Source organism: Silurus aristotelis (genome assembly GCF_946808225.1).
Source record: "Silurus aristotelis genome assembly, chromosome: 16".
In the NCBI taxonomy this organism is placed as follows: domain Eukaryota; kingdom Metazoa; phylum Chordata; class Actinopteri; order Siluriformes; family Siluridae; genus Silurus; species Silurus aristotelis.
The window spans coordinates 3,713,835-3,733,414 of record NC_139589.1 but is presented as its reverse complement, the minus strand read 5'-3'; the positions used below and the strand labels follow the sequence as shown (position 1 = coordinate 3,733,414).

At 40.9% G+C, this 19,580-nt stretch overlaps 1 protein-coding gene across 2 annotated transcripts in view; it reads right to left on the bottom strand.

The window, feature by feature from the left end:
• The window catches only part of adamts2a (ADAM metallopeptidase with thrombospondin type 1 motif, 2a), a 72,258-nt gene extending 63,588 nt beyond the window's left edge, over nucleotides 1–8,670 (bottom strand). Inside the window, exons 1-3 of one of the 2 annotated variants that reach the window (XM_083564514.1) lie at nucleotides 8,573–8,670; nucleotides 7,570–7,804; nucleotides 6,314–6,693 (exon numbers count right to left, since the gene is read on the bottom strand). In XM_083564514.1, coding sequence (XP_083420640.1) covers nucleotides 6,314–6,693; nucleotides 7,570–7,657 — 468 coding nt within the window. In that variant the 5' untranslated portion in view covers nucleotides 7,658–7,804; nucleotides 8,573–8,670. Of the gene's footprint in view, nucleotides 1–6,313; nucleotides 6,694–7,569; nucleotides 7,805–8,159; nucleotides 8,295–8,572 lie in introns of those variants that run through there. The other variant, XM_083564513.1, reaches the window with a different exon arrangement.
• Between the last annotated feature and the right edge of the window lie 10,910 nt (nucleotides 8,671–19,580).

Below are 19,580 nucleotides of genomic sequence, written 5' to 3'. Positions count from 1 at the left end.
TAAAAGTGAGTTGAATATCAGGTATACAGGCAGCTTCTGCAAATGAAAAATGGAATAAACAGCCAGATAATCCGAGTGTACTAGGGATTGCATTAATCGTTAAAAGGTAACAATTTGATTCATCCATTCAAAAAATGTGTGTATCGTGATGCATAATATTTAGCATAAAAATATTAGTTTTTATCTATATATACTGTACGTATTAGTGGATGTGCTACACTTTTATTATTTAGAAAGTGGGCAATAATTTGTGACCAATATTTGATATGTGAATTGATTTCTCTTCGACTGAACTGTTTCTCGAGCGTGTTCTCCCAGCGCCACTTCTGCTACGTGACTACAACGCATCACAACACTACGGAGACCGAGGCGTGTCCTGAGAGTCACATAGAATACAGATTGACATGGCAGAGGTAGAGCTGCATCTTCTTGCACACAGAACAGGAAAAGAACATTTGGTTTTATTTATTTATTTATTTTGCTCCACAATGACCTGTGTGTGGAAGGGGCCATGCGTTAGAAGTCAGAAGGCACTTGAGTAAATTGATGATTTGCTGTCTGTCTGAACCAATAAAATAAAAGTGAACATATCAGTACTATATTGAATTTCACAGCATCATATTTTTCCACTGATTCGTATGGTGTTGAATCGGATCGCACTGCATCGTAATTGCGTGGAATCGTATAGTTTCTCATCGTATCGGTAGCTGCTTCATATGTATCTTTAATGTATCATATCATTGGCTATGCATCGAGTTACAGTATGAATTGCACTGGCCTCGGTAATGAAGATGCACATCCCTAAACTGTACATGTGGAAAAAAATACTTCAACAAATTAATTAATAAATTCATTTTTTACATCTTGATGGGGAAGTTTTTACCAGTTTGATTGTCCCTGTCAGGTAAAGTGCTTTAAGAAAAACTGCTATGTGTGTGTGTGTGTGTGTGTGTGTGTGTGTGTGTGTGTGTGTGTGTGTGTGTGTGTGTGTGTGTGTGTGTGTGTGTTGCGTATGTGTATGTAGACATATTTTTATTTCATAGTACGAACTAAGTTTTGACCAGGTGGATGGTCCCCAGTGCTTTAAAAAAACTGCAGTGTGTGTGTGTGTGTGTGTGTGTGTGTGTGTGTGTGTGTGTCTTTCAGTTTGTGGCCATGGTCATTAGAGATGTATGAGAAGGAGCATGCAATACGCTTTTTAAGCTACAATACCAAATATTGTCAAGGACCATGTTCACGACCACGCACTGGATGATCGGCTACTCTCTTCACTTGAACTAGGAGAGCCAAATCTGTTCCAGCATGATGATGCCCCTGTGCACAAAGTCAGCTCAATGAAGATCTGCATTACATGGGTTAGATTAAGAAGATCTTCTGCTAGAGTGTGGACATCAACCCTACTGAACACCGTTGAAATTAATTAGAATGCTGACTTCACCCCGGGCCTCCTCACCTTCTCTCCTACATCAGTACCAACAGCCTTGTCTCTGAATGCTCACAAATCTCCACAAGCATACTTCAAAATGTACTGAAACATTCTCCCAGAAGAGTGGAGATTAATATAACAGCAAAAGGGGAATGAATGAAAAATAGGATGTAGCACGTATAATCGTCAGGTGTCCACAAACATTTGTCCATATACTGTACATTTGTCCATACTACTGTACATGGCATTTATTTTCCAGACAATAGGTTTCTCCAGACAAGAAGACTCTCCGTAAATTCTGTTTGCTTCGAGACAAAAAGCAATAAAGCTGCCACTGGGTTGAATACTGAGGCCCTGATTCACGACAGTTCTGAAAATGAAGAATAATTGCTTGTACGGCTCATTTGGAATCGAAACGATGTAGTGTGCAAAAGAGGAAAAGGTTTTAATATTTGCTTAATAAACAACATGTTATCTGTTATAAGTATGTGGTGGTGTGAAACACAAGTTATCGCTCGTGTAATAGTAGCATTTAAAAGTCAGTCTTCCAAAAGCAACTCCCCCCAGCTATTGTTTAATGTTACTAAAGAGCGCATGAATAAAAAACTCTTTGGCATGGCTCTCTCATGCATGCGTGCGAGCGTTCAACAAGATCTCATAAGAAAAAATCTTTTTTCACCACCATAATTCAGGGAAACCTTTCGATACTATCACATCGTTTCCTTGCAAAACTGTGGCCAAGAAAAACAGAACGACTAGAAATGGTGAGACTGACAAGTCTAACAAATGCAGATGTCCGAAGACCTTTCCCCAACAGCCTGCTAGAAATCATCACTTACCCCCCCTCCCCACACCAGCACTTCACATGAACCTCCTGACTAACTTTTAAGTGCAGGATTTGATGAATTATTCAGTCTAGTAACTTGGTACAAAATCGCTTATTGTTGCCCTTTTGTCTAAAAGTTCGCTTTGCGTGAATGTGCAACGCGTTAATCTGAACTCAATCTTTACAAAAAACTGGTCTGAAACTGCCACATGGTAAAAACCCTTCCACATACGAATAACTCATACTGTATCATACGCTACTTTATATAGACAAAAAAATACTGGGACAAAAGACTTTTCCAGCTGTTACACAAATCTGGAGGCACACAATTGGACATCTTTGTCCCAATAGGACATCTTTGGATGCTTTCAAGAGATGATATTTTCCCTCCACTTAAACTAGGAGACCCAAAACTGTTCCAGCATGACAATGCACCTGACAATGCACAATGCAACCAGCTACATGAAGAAATGGTTTGCATGGGTTGGAGTTGAAGAGTTCCTGTTATAGATCTATCGACCGTTTTTAAACACCTTCGGGGTGAATTTGATCAGTAACTGACTTTATTTACACCCTTGTGGCTGAATGAGCACAAATCTCCATAAGCACAATCCAAAATCTAGTGAAACATCTTCCCAGAAGAGTGGAGGTTATTGTTACAGCAAACGAGGACTAAATGTGGAATGGGATGTTCAAAAAAATCACATACCAATCTTATGTTCAGGTGTCCAGATCCTTCTGCCACACAGTTAAGTATAATTTGCAGAAATGGGAACAAAACCGTTGATTTGCAGTTTTTTGGGTAATGCTCCGCTTAGTACTGACAAAAGAGAAAAGGCTTCAGAAACACGGTTTGTGTTTACAATACATCATGCAAGGTTTTAAAACAGAGCTGATGTGTATGCATTTCCGCTGTTTTGTTTTAGTAGCTCACAACAGAGCTGAGCAGATGGAAGGCCAGGACTTTCCAATGGGAGTACCAGGATTCAAACTCACAACCTTCCGAAGAGTCATGTAGAGCTCCATGTAGAGCTTTTACTCAGCTCTATATTTCCTTTATAACTTTCTTTTGTGTTTTTTACTAACGTAAATTATGATCAGGTTCCATACATCAATATTTGATGTACAAGTGGTCCCCAAATTACGCTGGAGATGCGTCCTGATACCCCATCGGCATCGTAAGATCAAAAAAATCATAAATCGAGCCATCTTAATCTGCACTTGTCTGTTTGCACAATTTTGCACTTCTGGTAGATGCTAAACTGCATTTCGTTGCTGTGTACCTGTACTGTGCAATGACAATAAAGTATCTATCTATATATCTAGCTAGCTTAACTCAGGGACCACCTGCATATGGAGATGTTTGCTGCTCAAGGAAAATGCCCATGTGTCCTCAAGTCCTAAGTAATTTAGTGTTATAATGTATGGTACATTTACATGCAACCAAAAATAAATAGGTTGATAGACCAATCATGTTGTAAACCTTCCAGTAAACACCTCAAAGCTTGTTCCAAAAATTTTTTTGATGGGGTGGTGTAGATCTGATGAAAAAATACCTTACAACAGTAGTACTTTCAAGTAATGCTGAGATTGAAGGCTGGGAAACCTGATCAGAAGTCCAACATCTTAATCACTGACCCCTCCAATTGCTGTGTAAGTTGTGTGGCACATCACCCTGGAGATACCGTACATTGTGCAAGTCACAAGTTTCGAAACTGTCCACATTGCAACGCGGTAAAAAAGGAGCGCCGGTGATCGAGCCCGCTAAGAAGTAGCCTCGTGGTGAAAGAGAGCGCATTTCTAGATAGGCATAAATCAGAGGGAGAAAGCTGAGGGTGTTTCTGCAACAAAGTGCTCTCAGAGGAGCTGAGTCTTCAAGCGTGGGTACTGCTAATGCTAGGGTTATCGCAAAGTCCGAGAAACATGCTGAAATCGCCGGAGTGCTCGGGCGAGTAATTAAGCTGACGGACTGTAGACTGTAAACAATATTTCCAAAGAAGTGTCTGTATTCTCCAGGACTTTGACTTAGTCTTGTGTATGAATGAAAAAAAAAAAATACAATTAGAAATAAACTGAAATGTGTATGACTTTCAGGGGCAACCTAAACTGGAGTGTAACTAAATTATGAAGACTCTCACATCCGAATGCTAAAAGCCTTTTTTCCCACTAGGTTCCCCTCGCTGAGTAAAAGCTTTGCAGGTTAGATGGAGTAATCCAGCCATTCGACTTGGCCAGACTCCAAGCCGGGTCTGTCATCTCCCGGGATACCCAGTGTGTATGTGTGTGTGTGTGTGTGTGTAAGATGACTACAGGACAGGCATGCTCAACAGCCTCTCTTCCTGCAGTAAAGCAGCATGACAGAAGGTGAAGGCAGGAGCCGGCACGTGCTCGCACGAGGTCATGCTAGCGTTTCAGGGAGGCGTCTGGACACGCTCAGTGTGTTCATGATGAAAAGGTAACCCTTTCCACATGAGTCATGCTTCGGTGCTACACAGGCAAGCCTCACAAAAATTTTCTCGCAGCTCTGTTTGGGCTGCTTTTCACTCGTATAAAACGATCCCGGGTGGGCTTATTCGTTTAAGGATCATACTCATGAAGGGTAATGTGTTCTGCTGTGGATGGAGGGTCTTAGGCTCCATGAGCAGATGCAGAATTTCATCAGCGAGGAACTCTTCCATGTGGACGGAATTCAAAGCGCAACACGCGAAATAACATCTATGTCCATTTCGAATTATTTACAGAGAGCACATTTGGTGGGGAAACATGAGACGTACGATAGTTGATAAACAACATAAATGTTCCCTGCCAGCAGCAAGCTCTGTTTTGCCAATAAGCAGTCGCTCAGTTCTGATCTCGAAAGCTGCTTGAACAAACAGAAAGTCCGAGGAATATGAATAGATACAGAATTAGAGTTAAACTGTGGTTTAATAGACAAAACTCTGGAGGGTTTCTGAGAGAGGTGGGAAGTTGTCGCTCGGTAGTTAAGAGTAGAGGTCGACCGATTGTTTAGTTGGGTAATGATTTTCGTCCTTTTTTAATTAATCGGACGATTGTGCTGCAAGTTAGGCTGATTATTAGCAAGCGCAGGTTCTTCACTTGCAAAAGAGATCATAACTCTACCCACACCAGCAGGTGGCAGCAGTCTGTATTCGGCATCCAAACAGGCAAACCAGAACAGCTAGAACTGTGATTATATAAATCAAAATCATCTCTGCTAAGTTGGGAAGATAAGAACATGAATCACAACAAGTGTTCGTGTTCCCTCTTCACTCTGTTGTTGTTTGGTTTTGTCAATTTGGGGAGGGGGGGGTTTCTCGCGTGCTCATTCGCTAAGATGAATAGCCAATCAGACTTTTCCTTCTTGCCGACGAGCTCCGCCTCCAAATCGACATGCAGACCAGAAACAGATAGAGCCGACTGACGGCTTGCTGTGTCTCAGGCTTTAAGTTGTTTTTTGAATCTAGGCTTATACATTTCATTGGTGAAATATGACGCTACTTTTGGAGAGAGACCGAGAGAATATTTTGGAAATGTACAGTATTGTTAGGGAGCCTTCAACCAGCTGTAGTTTAGGCTACATGTAGGCATGGACACCAAAACCTGCTAACAAATCACAGGGTGTACTGTTGAGTAGTGGGTTGTTGGTCTGCACTAATGGAGGACAGGAAGCCGAATTAAACCCAATACAAAATAGAGAGACCTGGTGGTCTAGTGGTTAGGATGCCGATCCCCGGTCAGGGAACCAATCCCAGTCACTTTCAGTGCCGGTCCCAAGCCCGGATAAATGGGGAGGGTTGCATCCAGCGTAAAAACATGTGCCAAATCAAACGTGCAGAGGATCTGCTGTGGCGACCCCCAACGGGAGAAGCCGAAAGAAAGTTACAGAATAGAGAGACCTGGTCATGTAAGTCACCATGCAGAATCTTAGTCATTGAATAAAGATCAACCATTCTGTTCTAAAGAAAAAATTCCGGCACATGTTATAAAACAAACAATGAGGATGCATATTCTTATTATTACGCTTGGACCCAAGTCAAGAATCGTGTTGGATTTTCACTCACCAGGCCGTCACAGTTGCTAATGGCCACTGAGGTATCGGGTACATTAGTAACGTGGCCCACGTACAGGCATTTGCTTGGCAGGAGAGGCTCTGTCCTGGTTCGGTTATCCTCCTCGTGCCACTCCAGAGTCGCTCCAGGGGCCACTAAGCGCGAGTTGCGCCTCAAGAGCATGTGGAAGTCCTGTCCAAAAACAGTGACATTGTAAAAGATCGTCTCACGGTGCTCCGGGCCTCTGCGTTCATGAGCGTCTCTCCTCCGGCGCCGGTGCTCCAGCCCACTCAAGCGGTCAGTCGAGACGGCGTGGGAGAGGAAGCGTCCGTCTGTGTCCACGCTCACCGGCTTCACCAGGGCATACTCCTTCAGGACATGATGCAGGGAATCTTCCATGGGCACACACACACACACAAATTCTGTCAATACACATCCCTAACATGCAGGTCAGTACCTAGAGAAATAATCATCAGTAAGGACATTTCTTCATATCTAAAAAAAAAAGCTTTGTCGAAACACAAAAAAAAGGCTGCAGAACGTTTCAGAGCAAACTTCCACACTCTGGTGCATTCCTGATCCACTGAAGAAGGCCAAGTTTCCGTCAGCGCCCAGGCCGGTGCCAGGGGGTGCACCCTGCACCCTAATGCATATGCAGGAGAATTTCAGGTGACTGCAGAAGAATTTGAAGCTCACACTTGTTTTTTTCTTCCCAGCGCGCTCTTTAGGAGCTTTGACACTAATGCCCGAGGTTTATGCAGAATAATAAAAATGCACGAACGCTGCCTCGGTCAGCTGTTTCACCTCCACCAGATCCTCCAGGAGATCCGAGGCAGGCTGAAGTGTCAGGCACTGGAGACTCCAAGTGAAGCAAGAACGCAGCAGTCAAAAGTTACTCATAAGGATCTTTATTGCAACTTACGGAGGAAAGGAAAGGAAAGGAAAGGAAAGGAAAGGAAAGGAAAGGAAAGGAAAGGGGGAGAAAAGTTGGAGAAAAGGTTGTTGGCATTCAGGGCATTGCCCCCAGGAGATTGTTTTTCGAATCTGACACACTGTAATTGTATTTATATAATATGTCTTTTGTTTTCTAATAGGAACATCTCATCTTAGGGTTTATTTAAAGGATCCCTGGGCTCGTTCTCTCTCTCTCTCTCTCTCTCTCTCTCTCTCACTCACTCTCTGTATCTGTTTATCTTTCTATCTCTCTATCTATCTCCTTTTATCTAGCCATAAAGTGCCCATCAATAGAAGGAAACCTCAGTACATACCTATGCTGTCGGTGATGTAGAGAGCCTCAGTGCGCTGAAAGTGAAGTAATAGAATGATGAAGGTGTATGTGGACGGAGGAAGCTCCATGGCAGGTCGGGGGAAGGAGGGACAGAGCGCTCGAGCGGCCGGCTGCAAACTACCGATGGCCGAGACGCGGCGGAATCGTTTCTGTTTCACCGAGTCCGTCGAATCGACTCCCCCGAATCGAAAAGGTTGCCTGTTAGTTTCTTCCCACTTGGAAGGAACAAAATGGAAAGTATCCTCCGTTTTTTTTTATTTTGTACTCTTTAAAACTATTTGGGTTTCTTTTAAAGTCTGTACTTAACGTACACTTTTTGCACCTTTTTGAAACAAAACCCCCCTAAAGCTATTTTCTAATTACTTGGAATAAATATGCTCCTTTCCCTATTAATCACAAATATTTAATCAATAAAATGTTTTAATAAATAAAATGTTGTAAAACACTGGTCAAGCCTCAGGTTTCTGAATCCCCCCCCCCTCCTTTTTTTTTCTTTTTTTCTTTCTTTTCGTTCCTTTAAATGGAACTGGTCCTCCTGGGAATCGACTCGGATCAAAGGAATCGACTCACTCGGAATAATGCTCATCCTAACTGCAAAGCGCTCCAGCAGTTCATCTCTCTCTCTCTCTCTCTCTCTCTCTCTCTCGTTTCCACCTCGCTCTTTCTCTCCAACCTTCCTCTCTCTCAATATCTCGTTCTCTTTCTATCTCTAACTCCCCCTTTCTCGTCCCTTCATTCTCTCTCTCAATCTTTCCTTTCATCTCTCCCTCTCTTTCTTTCTCTTCTTTTCCCCCTTTCTCTTACCTCCTTCCTCTCTTTCTCCCCTATTCTCTCTCCATCTTGCCCTCTATCTCTCCCTCTTTCTCTCGATCACTACACAGATTAACAGGCTATATACAGTGCAGAGTTCATGACTTATTTCCAGAAATAGCCCTCCGTCTCCTTTGTCTCGGAGCTGTTAAAAATTCAGATGGCAATAAAACCTGGTCATTATTAATGCAAAATTCCTCTGCAACCTCCAATATGGTCCTCAGCTACATCCTGTGTGTCCTGGTGTCCTGCCGCTCACTCGTCAAAACCCTATAGGAATAAAAATGGCGTACTCCAAACTGTCAGAAAGTCTATACATTTTTTTAATAATGTCCCTGTCACTGCAGGCAGCATCCTGCATTCTGGTGCGGTGCTCTTGATTGAATTATATAACATACAAGCTTACCTACAGGTGTGTATATATATACACATGCACACACACACACACACACTGAGACACACACATACACCTACACATAAACATACACATATGCATACTCACACACACATACACACACACACACACACACACACACACACACACACACACACACACACACACACACACATATGTTCCCATGTACATTGATATTGGTTCCCCTGGATGCTCTATCAATCATCCTGCCTGGTCAAACCCCAGGAGATGTCGTCTGTCTGCAGGTTCTCACTCCTGCCAACCGCCTTTCAGGGACATGAAAGTCTCGGAGTCTGATGCAATACGAGGGTCTGAATCACCAGTTGCTAACGATGCAGTTTTTTTGGCTTGAGTCACATCGCGTATTTAAAAAAATAAAAAAAAAGGAAAAAAGAAAAGACGAAAAGACAGGTTGCCCAATACGTTCAAAGAAATGGCAAAGAACCCACAAACCAAACACTAAAACCGCAGAGGAATCAACAAAAAAAAATCGTTTCATTGTTTTTTCTTCCAACAATTACATTTCTGACGGTGTAATAACACTACCTGGGTTTATTATTTGTTTCTTTGTTGGAGCAGTGTAAATCTATATATTTTTGGTAAATATAGGAAAAGTGTATCGTAGCCACGCTTGTAGACATTTAGTTTTTTATTTAAACTGGAATTAGATTGCTGGTTCCTCCGAAGAAAATATGCATGAAAAATGCATCGTCTTACTGTGTTTAATCTCGTTCGGTATTCAGTGGTGATCTGGGAGGGGCTGCACCGCCTTGAGCTGACATAAGTGGATTATTGAAATAGATCACCTGCTAGGATTGGGTGGTGGATTTCTGAAAGACGGAAGAATCAGACGAATGTCTAATGAATGCGGCTCAGGAGGAAAGGCGACGCCGGCCATCTATCTGTCAGCACATTTCTCTCTCTCTCTCTCTCTCTCTCTCTCTCTCTCTCTCTCTCTCTCTCTCTCTCTCTCTCTCTCTCTCTCTCTCTCTCTCTCTCTCTCTCTCCAGCCATCTCCTCTGGGCCATGCATCTGAAAGTACATTTGCAGGTCCTTAATGCTGAAGATCCAGCACAGGTTATGCAGGAATAAAAACAAAATGACACAGAAAGAGTCAATTAAATCACTTAAAAAAAACGAAGCCCTTATTAGCTGTCATTCTTGAAACTTTTTTGTGTTGTCGTGAGTGAACATGTCACGCAACACGTCAGTGACTCATCCAAGGTCAACACGATCATATGCCATTTTTCTCAGCCACCTCCATATGACCTTGTCTACTAACAGCACGGCCTCGTTGCTCAAAGCCACCGCAGCTAAAGAGAACTAGCGGCCGTGTTGGCGTAATGAGCTCGGGGTGAGGGAAGCTTGAGTGAAAAAGAGACAGAAAGCCGGGAACGAGAAAAAGTAAACATGCTACCTGGATAAAAAGGAAGAACTGAGTAGAATCTAAATACTGCATGCCTGCTCTGTTAGCTAGCCAGACGACACATGCTAAGGCTTATATAACCGATGATAGCTTTAGCAGCCCAAGACTTTGCACTCACCGACTGGAATTGAAGGTATAAAAATATAAAAAACATGCGTACACATACACAGACCAGACTTAACAATATGAACAGTTATTAACAGCATTAACTTTATAATTTAGCTACAGGAGCTCATCTGTTGCAATCAGACCACACGGGCCAGACTTCGCTCCCCATGTGCGTCAATAACCCTGTCGCCGGTTCACCACTGTTCCTTCGTTGGACCACTTTTGATAGATACTGATCACTGCAGACCAGGAACATCACACAAGAGCTGCAGTTTTGGAGACACTCTGACCCAGACGTCTAGACGTCACAATTTGTCAAACTCGCTCAAATCCTTACGCTCGCTCATTTTTCCTGTTTCTAACACCTCGACTTGAAATAGAGATAATCAGTGTTGTTCACTTCACCTCTCAATATTTACATCACATCCTAAAGAATGAAACGGACTTCGGGGAATGTGGCTTGAGACTTAAACTCAACAAACTCAAGAAAATTAATGCAAAATGTAAATCTTAAGACAGATGGTCATGTATATTAAACAACCTTAACAAGTGCAGGTGCATCTGTCTTTATAATGAAGTCCTCCAGTACAATCCACTATATGGACAAAAGTTTGTTGACACCTCACTATAAGATTCACAACATTCCGTTCCACGTTTGCTGTTTTAATACCCTCCACTCTTCTGGGAAGATGTTCCACTAGATTATGGAGTGTGATTTGTGCTCATTCAAATACAAGGATGTTAAAAAAAAAAATCTGGTCTTGATGTAAGTAAGGAACTGAGGAGGTCTGGGGTGCATTCAGCATTCACATTCATTCCAAAGGTGTTCACTAGGATTAGAGCTCTATAGCAGGCAACTCAAGATCTTCCACTCCAGCCGATGTAAAGCATATCTTCATGGAGCCGGCTTTGTGCACGGGGATATTGTCATGCTGGAACAGGTTTCAATCTCCCAGTTCAAGTGAAGGGAAAATTTCATGCTACAGCATCAAAAGGTGTCAGTTGTCCCAAAACGTTTGTCCATATAGTGTAAATATGCTTAACAGCCCTTCTTTTTGAAACTGATTCAAATACTTTTTTTTCTTCACCATTTCAATTTGTGCAAGTCAATACCCAAAGTATCAGATTCCCTGTAGCTCATGCACCTTATTTTTTTTTGTGCATTCTAGGATGCTCTTCAGGTTCACCTAGGTTTCAAAGATCTACATTGGTTTTTCCATCCAGCGGAACCTATGGACGGAAAAACATCCAGTTTCTGGTTGACGGGGAAAAAAAATCCAGGTTCAGGATCTTTGGGAGTTTTTTGTTTTCTTTACCCTTTTCTGTACCATCTAAACTCGAGAGACTACATGAAAATCCCATGCGCTTTAGAAACAAACAAAGCACTTCCGCCAGCGATACTACAATTTTTGTGCATTTTGCACCATTTTGTGTCAACTGTATCGACTGTGTTAAAGTGTTAAAATCACAAGAGACCAACAATAAACCAGTGAAATACTCGAACCAGACCCATCTGGCACCAACAAGCCTGCCACTGAGATCGAAAACTCTCCTTATTTGGATGTTTGATGTGATTATTCAGTACTTGACCTGCATCTGCATGATGATGAGCTGCCAAATAATTGGGTAATAACTGCATTAATGGACACAGAAAAACCTGTAACCATAAAAACTCTTGGTTTATTATTCAATTATCCAGATGAAACCATGCATTTACCACAATTTAACTAGCAGTGACGGTATGGAATTATGAGAGCAGTTGAAGAGTAATGCTTTAAATCGACTAAGTCCTCGGATGGTATTTGTGATTAAATGAATTTAATTTTAATTCAATTTATTTTTAGAGTGCTTTTAACAATGAAAATTCTTTCGAAGCAGCTTTATACCGATAAGAAGTGATAAAGTTATATAAAAGGGTGTATTGCCTAAAAGTTTGTTCTTTATTACTGTAAGTTTATTCATAATGACTGAGCCAGTGGTGACTGTGGCAAGGAAAATGAGATGGAATGTGAAAGAAACCTTGAGAGGAACCAGACTCAAAAGGCAACCCATTCTCATCACCGATTGTCCATTCAATACAATTCCATCTTTGCTGATGTGTAATGTTTAGTGCTGGGTGTTTAAATGCAACAGTCATGCAAACTGTAGTCCTGAGCTTTTTGTAGCAGATGATATTAATTACAGTCCAAATCCATCCTAAGTTCATGAGTTGCTCAGTAGCTTCATGGATCTTTATGCTGGTCTCCAATTGAAGAGAACTCCACCCAGGGGTAGGGTGGCAGGATTTAAATCTGTGAACACTTGAAAAACAAATATTCCACCTTATTTTGGCCAACTGGAGCAACTATTCCTCTTCGTCACAGTGAATCCAGATGGTAAACCAATTAACTTCAAACACACATTTATTCACAGCTGAGACGCCTAAGAGTTCATTGAAAGGAAACCTGTGCCAGATCAATCCCTGGACCATGGAACTATGAGCTAGAAACACTTGGGCATCCCTGGAATATTTCCTGTGTTGCACAGTAACAAAGTAAATGTAATTCCCCACTTTACTTAAGTAGCTTTTTCACATATCTGTACTATAGTGAATTATAACACTTTTACTTTAACAAAATCAAATATCTTTTAATAACTTTCTACTCAGCTACACTTTGTGAAATCAGTAGATAAAAACTCGTCAAGCACATAACGATCCACCAATCAGGGTCGAGCGCGGACTCTGTTTTAAACTCGATTTAATTGCCGCTTACTTAGCACCAACATACAGTTTAGCATCAGTTCAACAGAAATAAATGATGGAACAAAGTAACTTGCCACAACACCCGTGACCTTATTTGCACAATTTCTTTTAAATGAAGGTTTTGGGTTCATGATAATTGGAATAGATATCAATCAGTGTTTGACTCATTAATAGCATTCTATTAATAGAAGAGTCTGCTCAGAGTCACATTCGAGTCTTTTCACATAAACTGAGTTGATTAAGCAAAGAGTGAGGATAACAGGAGCATTATAATCATAATAGATCATAGTACTTTGGATACTTAAGTACTTTTGAAGGCAAATACTTGTACTTTTACTTAATTGAAGTTTAAAGAGAACACTTTTACTATTTTTGGAGTCATATTTTACCTCGTGTATCTCTAGCACATGGTTTGTGTACTTCGTCCACAACTGTATAAATCTATGAACGCTGTGCATCCGGTTTTATTAACCACATGGCCTGATTTCGATCATGCGACATGTATTAATCCTGTATAAGTAATGTTTCAGAAACATTTCCTCTGTCTTCAGTCCAGCACACCATATGTGTGTAATATAAGTCATATGTTATCAACTACAAAGTCCTCAGTCTTCCCAGAACAGGACACATGCTGACATGGTGACATACTGAACACTTGGTTATCTTAATAGATCACTGATGTGAAATAATAAATGGAATTGTTGACATGAGAAGGGTTATGGGGGAGGGGTGTTTAACCGTTTTGGCTGCACTAGTTGAAAAATATAGAACTTGGCTTTAGTCACAGCTGGTTTTTGAACAGAGCATGACCGAGTCGGAACGTCCCATCAGCATGTATGTGTGTGTTTCCCATTTACCCCCCAGCCCCATTTTTCTTTGCCTTTCATTTTTAACACAAATATACACTACATATTACTGTACTCTACTATCATATGCACTCCAGTTCATTGGGCACATCTGCTCACTGAACGGCTTGATGAGAATGAAAATATTGTCAGTCATATACTACATATACACAGCAGACTTTAAACGACGAGGGACGTTCGAGTCAAACCGGGACTTTTGAGTTTCCAAGGCGTGAAAAACTGCATTGATTTTTCAACACACTCCCCTGCTACATTTATACACTGATCCCAGCATTTTACTAATGCCTCGAAAGATTTGGCATAGAAAGATCTTTCAGAACCACAGGAAACTCCCTACAGCCTGCTTCACGTCATCATCAGGGAACCAACAGGACTGTAAACAAATGTTTACACCGTTTAAATGTCTTACTGCGGCTGATCTTCTCATCACTGTACTGGGCATGAAGTATTCTGTAGATATTCAAGGGTTTTACGCCTTCGTTCACAAGAAACTTCAACACTGCACACGGTTTAACAAACACTGTTGTCTGCCATCTTTAATAACGATCTCTGGACTGGCCCTCGACATGTACTTCAACAATTCGGTAATAGAACACACTTAATGCTGTGTGTACTGTATCAGCGCCATGCTAGCATCCATTTTCATACCTGTAAAATTAAAAGTCCCGGTTTGAATTAGACATCCTTTCGTACTTTGAGATTTTGTCTGATGCATTTGACACTCTCTTCATCTCATCATTAATTTCCTTTTGAAGAATGGTGTTTCTCTTTTTAGGAAATTTCCTGAAGGTCCGTGGTGGCCAAACACCTTACTTGGGTTATCTGTTAAATTCTTACACGTTGTACTTGACTGTATATACACAGAGGTCTAATTCCTTTGGATGTTATTATTTATTAGATTCTTATCTATAATAACTCATATAGTTGTAACTGTTCTATAGGTATTAATATTTGCAGCATTTTGTTAATCAATATCTTTGGCTTCTGCAAAAACTTCCTGGAAAGGTAGTTGCTTAGCGGTTAAGGCACTTTGGATCTAAAAGTCGTGGGTTCAAATCCCAGCCACACAAATCTGCGACTCCTGGGCCCCTGTGCAAGAGCCCTTAACCGGCACAGTCTATGCAGGAAATGAATCTAAGTTTCTCTGGATAAGAGCGTCTACCAAACGTCATGAATGTAAATATAAATGCTAGCGGTTGGTATCCTCCAAGTCCAACACTGGTGCTTTTCTATCGATAGTCTTGTAGAAATGTAATTAAATAAAGAAGGTTGCATGTTGCCTAATATTGCCGCTATGTTTTCTTTTTTTTTTTTTACATTGCTCAGGGGCCCAGGAGTGGCAGCTTGGTGTAGTAACGATTTGAATTTACAACCTACAGATTCCAAAGGCCTATGCCTTTGCTACCACCCAGTGCCGACACAACAGGCAGCGAAGATCAGTCCAGACGTCTTGATCCCCAGCCAGCTTGATATAATCTTTCCACTAGCCCTGGGGATGCCACAGGGTTTCCATCTATTGGAGCATGACTGTTTGTAAGCTGGCCAAACCACTATAAATCCCTCCTGTGGAGTGGTATAGGAGCATCGGCTCCCCGGGCTCATCAAGCTTTTCACCCAATCAAGGAAGCGCAGTAACCCTGCAGTGGAACATTTTTTCCCCTTTACTGCTTCGTTTTTTTGTTTGTTTCTTTATTTGTTTTGGAGAACTTAGTTATAGTTTTCCATGTGGGCCGTGCGCCCTATTCTTCCTTCCGAGGCACAGATACTAACTGATAACCAAGATCATAGAATAGCTACTAGGGATGGTAAGATTCAGCGATTCACTTGGTGCATTGTCATACTGAAAAAGTTAACTATGTCATGCATCGATTGAAAAAAGTGCAATATACAATATACAAGTTTATATATATATATATATATATATATATATATATATATATATATATATATATATATATATATATATATATATATATATATATATATACATTAAAAAAGTTTTTATTTATATAAGTATTAGTAGATGTGCAATACTTCTATTATTTATAAAGTAATCAATCATTTGTAACCAATATTTGAGATGTAGATTATTTCTCTTCGCTAAACGAGCGCGTTCTCTCAGCACCACTGCTGCTACGTGAATATGACATATCACAAAACCACGGAGACCAAGGCATGTCCTTAAAGTCACATAGAATACAGATAAACATGGCAGAGGTAGAGCTGCATCTTCCTGCACACAGAACAGGAAACGAACTTCTGCTTTATATGCATCTTTAATGTTTCATATCATTGGCTATGCATCAAGATGCGAATCAACCTCAGTTATAAAGACGCACACATCAGTGCTACAAGTTGGAAAAAGCGAATTGGGAGCACATACCGTACTTATGTCCAGGTGTCCGTATACATTTGGCAATATAGTGTATAATGGTTCAGGAGTTTTCACAACCTTTTTCCTTAATGAAATGTGTTTCCTTTGTGTGTTTTTTTGGTGTGACTTTTTATGAGAATAGAAAAACTGGCACTTGACAAGGTAATTCGGTCAGTTGTGCTTTTTTCCCAGAAATGCACAAAAAGCACCTCCTCTTTTGTTGCTGGTAATGGGACCAGAAACGGCACCAGACACAAGTAAAAAACTAAACAAAAAAAAACTAGTGATATGAGAGTTCACTGGGCTTTTTCATCCAAACACCCTGGGGCAAACTGTGCACTCCTACGAACATGCAGAGACATAAAATATCTTCTTTTCATCCAGTAGGATATTATGCATCTACGATTCATCTGCAATGCACATGTACATATGAATGTTTATCTGTTTGAAATGGTCAGTTGATAGTGTGCATTTTTGGAACAACAATGCCACACTACTGTCTTTTTATTCTTCTCATTATTATTTTTGCTAGGTGAGTTTGGATGTGATCCTGGCCAGGGTCAGATGAAGGTTATCATCCTCTGCTGTTGTTCATAAATGAAAATCAGACAAAGCTCCCTGCTGTAGCACAGTGTAAGTCCCACTGGGCAGCCATATGCTTAGAACTGCAGAGCTCCTCCATGGTCCGGGAGGACCACAAGGTCTTCTGCATGTTCTGCAGCAATGAGTCAACCCTATTAGCAAATGCTGAAGAAAGCAGATGTAAAAGAAAAAAGGAAAGGCACAATTTGAGAGGATGTTTTTTTTTTTTTTTTTTTTTTTGAATGGTGTGACATTAACTAGAAGAATGTGGACAGTCTGTGCGGTGATGTGCATGACAACATCAGAATAGCTCATTAGAGCATGTCTCCGAGACAAGGTGTCACCTTTAAAACCTCCTTTGATGCTTTTTCGTCTTGATTTTAATAACTCGGAATAAGTCGTAAAAAAAAGGGAACAGGGCTTTCCTCAAGAGTCTGATTAAAAACAAAATGAGCACACGAATCGCAGTCTAAACAACAAGCGTGAAACGTGCCAAGCTGTGCGACACAGTAAAAGCCCCATGGGGCTCTCCTCCGACTTTTATTCCAAAAATGCTAGAAGTCAAAAACTGTCAAGGTGTAGGAATGATTTAATGCTCATTCCCGGCATTCCCGTTCAACCGATCGTCCACGCAGTAAATTTGACAAAGTGGGGAAGAAAAAAAGGCCTTTCCTGTCCTCAGTAACTTCAGTAACTCTCTGTATATATAAAATGGGCTTTGCAGCAGAAATACTCTGTCGAGTTGGAGCGCCGTGCTTAAGCAGAAGCAGTCTCACTTCTCTGGCAGTTCTGCCACATCCAGTGCTTCCAACGCTTCTGATCAAAAGCAATGTGATTTTGGAATGGAATGAAATACGCCGAAACGCGATGGGAATTTTCCAATAAAACGCTCGAGACCATCAAATGAGCTCCGGGTGCTTAAAAGAAAAAATAACGGTTTGTTTATGACTCGTCGTTCTGAAACCGTAAATTAGATCTGTGAATCCAAATGCTAGAATAATGCCAGAATTATCCGGCCTTTAATGTTCCCTATCTGGAAACAAAAAACCTCCTCATATTGTTGTAGATCAAACCGCATATCGGTTTATCAAGCGCTTGGTATCTAATTTGTCAACATGAAAAAAAAAACGTGTTTACTGTCCTTGCCAGAGTTTAAACATATTTGTAGTTTTGGCTCTTCATCAAGTGTAAATTTTATTCTCAGCAGATTTGATTTAATAACGGATACGGTCATTGGGGAAAAAAACACTTTTAAAGTTAATCAAGGACAGCACAGTGGCGCAGCAGGTTGTTGCTAATGAACCACATACTGCCCCCTTGACGTTACAGCTTTTAGACAAAACCCAAGGATTTAAAACTCAGACAATCTGTTAGATTCCCTTTCTGTTTTATTGGTGTGAGAGAGAAAAAAAAGTAAAAAAAACCAACTACAGATGGTCCCAGAGTTACGATGGTTCAATTTGGGTTTTTTCGGACTTTTGCATGGCAGGCAAATGTAGCACTATATATATATGCGTAACGATACGTTGGGACGCTGCCAGCATGTGCGCATGTCCTGCTGTGGGAGATGCCTTACTCTTACCAGAGGTCAACAGAGTTTAGTTGTCTCTTGAAGCTCATATTTTTTCTGGGTTTTTGGTGTTTCAAGGCCCGGTTTTATCTCTTGTCTTGTAATTAGGTGGTCTAGTGGTTAGGATGCGGCGCTCTCACTGCTGCGGCCCGGGTTCGATCCCCGGTCAGGGAACCATCCCCAGCCACTCTTAGTGCCGGTCCCAAGCCCGGATAAATGGGGAGGGTCGCGTTAGGAAGGGCATCCAACATAAAAACATGTGCCAAATCAGACCCCGAATAGGAGAAGCCGAAAGAAAGGTTTACTACCCCATACTGATCACCATTCTTTAACACTCCTGTTTAGGCTAGACCATGTCTCGACTTACGATATTTACATATTGCGATGTGAGGTCATCGGAACGCATCTTCAGGGACTAGCTGTATATTCAACTTTTCTCTATTTGGTAGCTAGCCACTCTTTATAATCGTAGCAAACAGAACAGCAGAAGACTTACACTTGAAGATAAAAGAATGAATAGATGCTTTTGTTTTTTTTGTGTGTGTGTGTGTGAAACCTTTTGCAGAAAACAAGTGTACAGTATGTTCATATTATTCTAATCCCACCTGGATTTAACTTTAGATACCCGATTGTAGTTAATTTCAACAGATATAAGGGTTCAAACTCTAAGGATTTAAAACTCAGACAATCTGCTGGATTCTTTTTAATGTTTTTTTGTGCACTTCCTGTTTGCACATTTAAATATTCCTACTGCGATTTGCACTTCCTTTTTTTTTTTTTTTTTTTTTTTTTTTTTACAGATTCATTTATTTGTAGTATTTTTAACTACTACTATTACTACATCTTCCCAGAAGAGTGAAGGTTATTATAACAACAAATGGAACAGCACTTACAAATCTTATAGTCAGGTGTCCACAAACGTTTGTCCATATAGTGAACTTTCTTACTGTTCACCACTGAACAAGCCTGATTACTTCAACACAACAACATTTTTGTCATTTTGGTGTAGATTTGTTTGCAGAATGTGCATTCTCAACCTGTTTTCTATCTAGCTAGTTTTCTTGGCTTCTGTCAGCTTTGTGTGAACTCGAATTTCT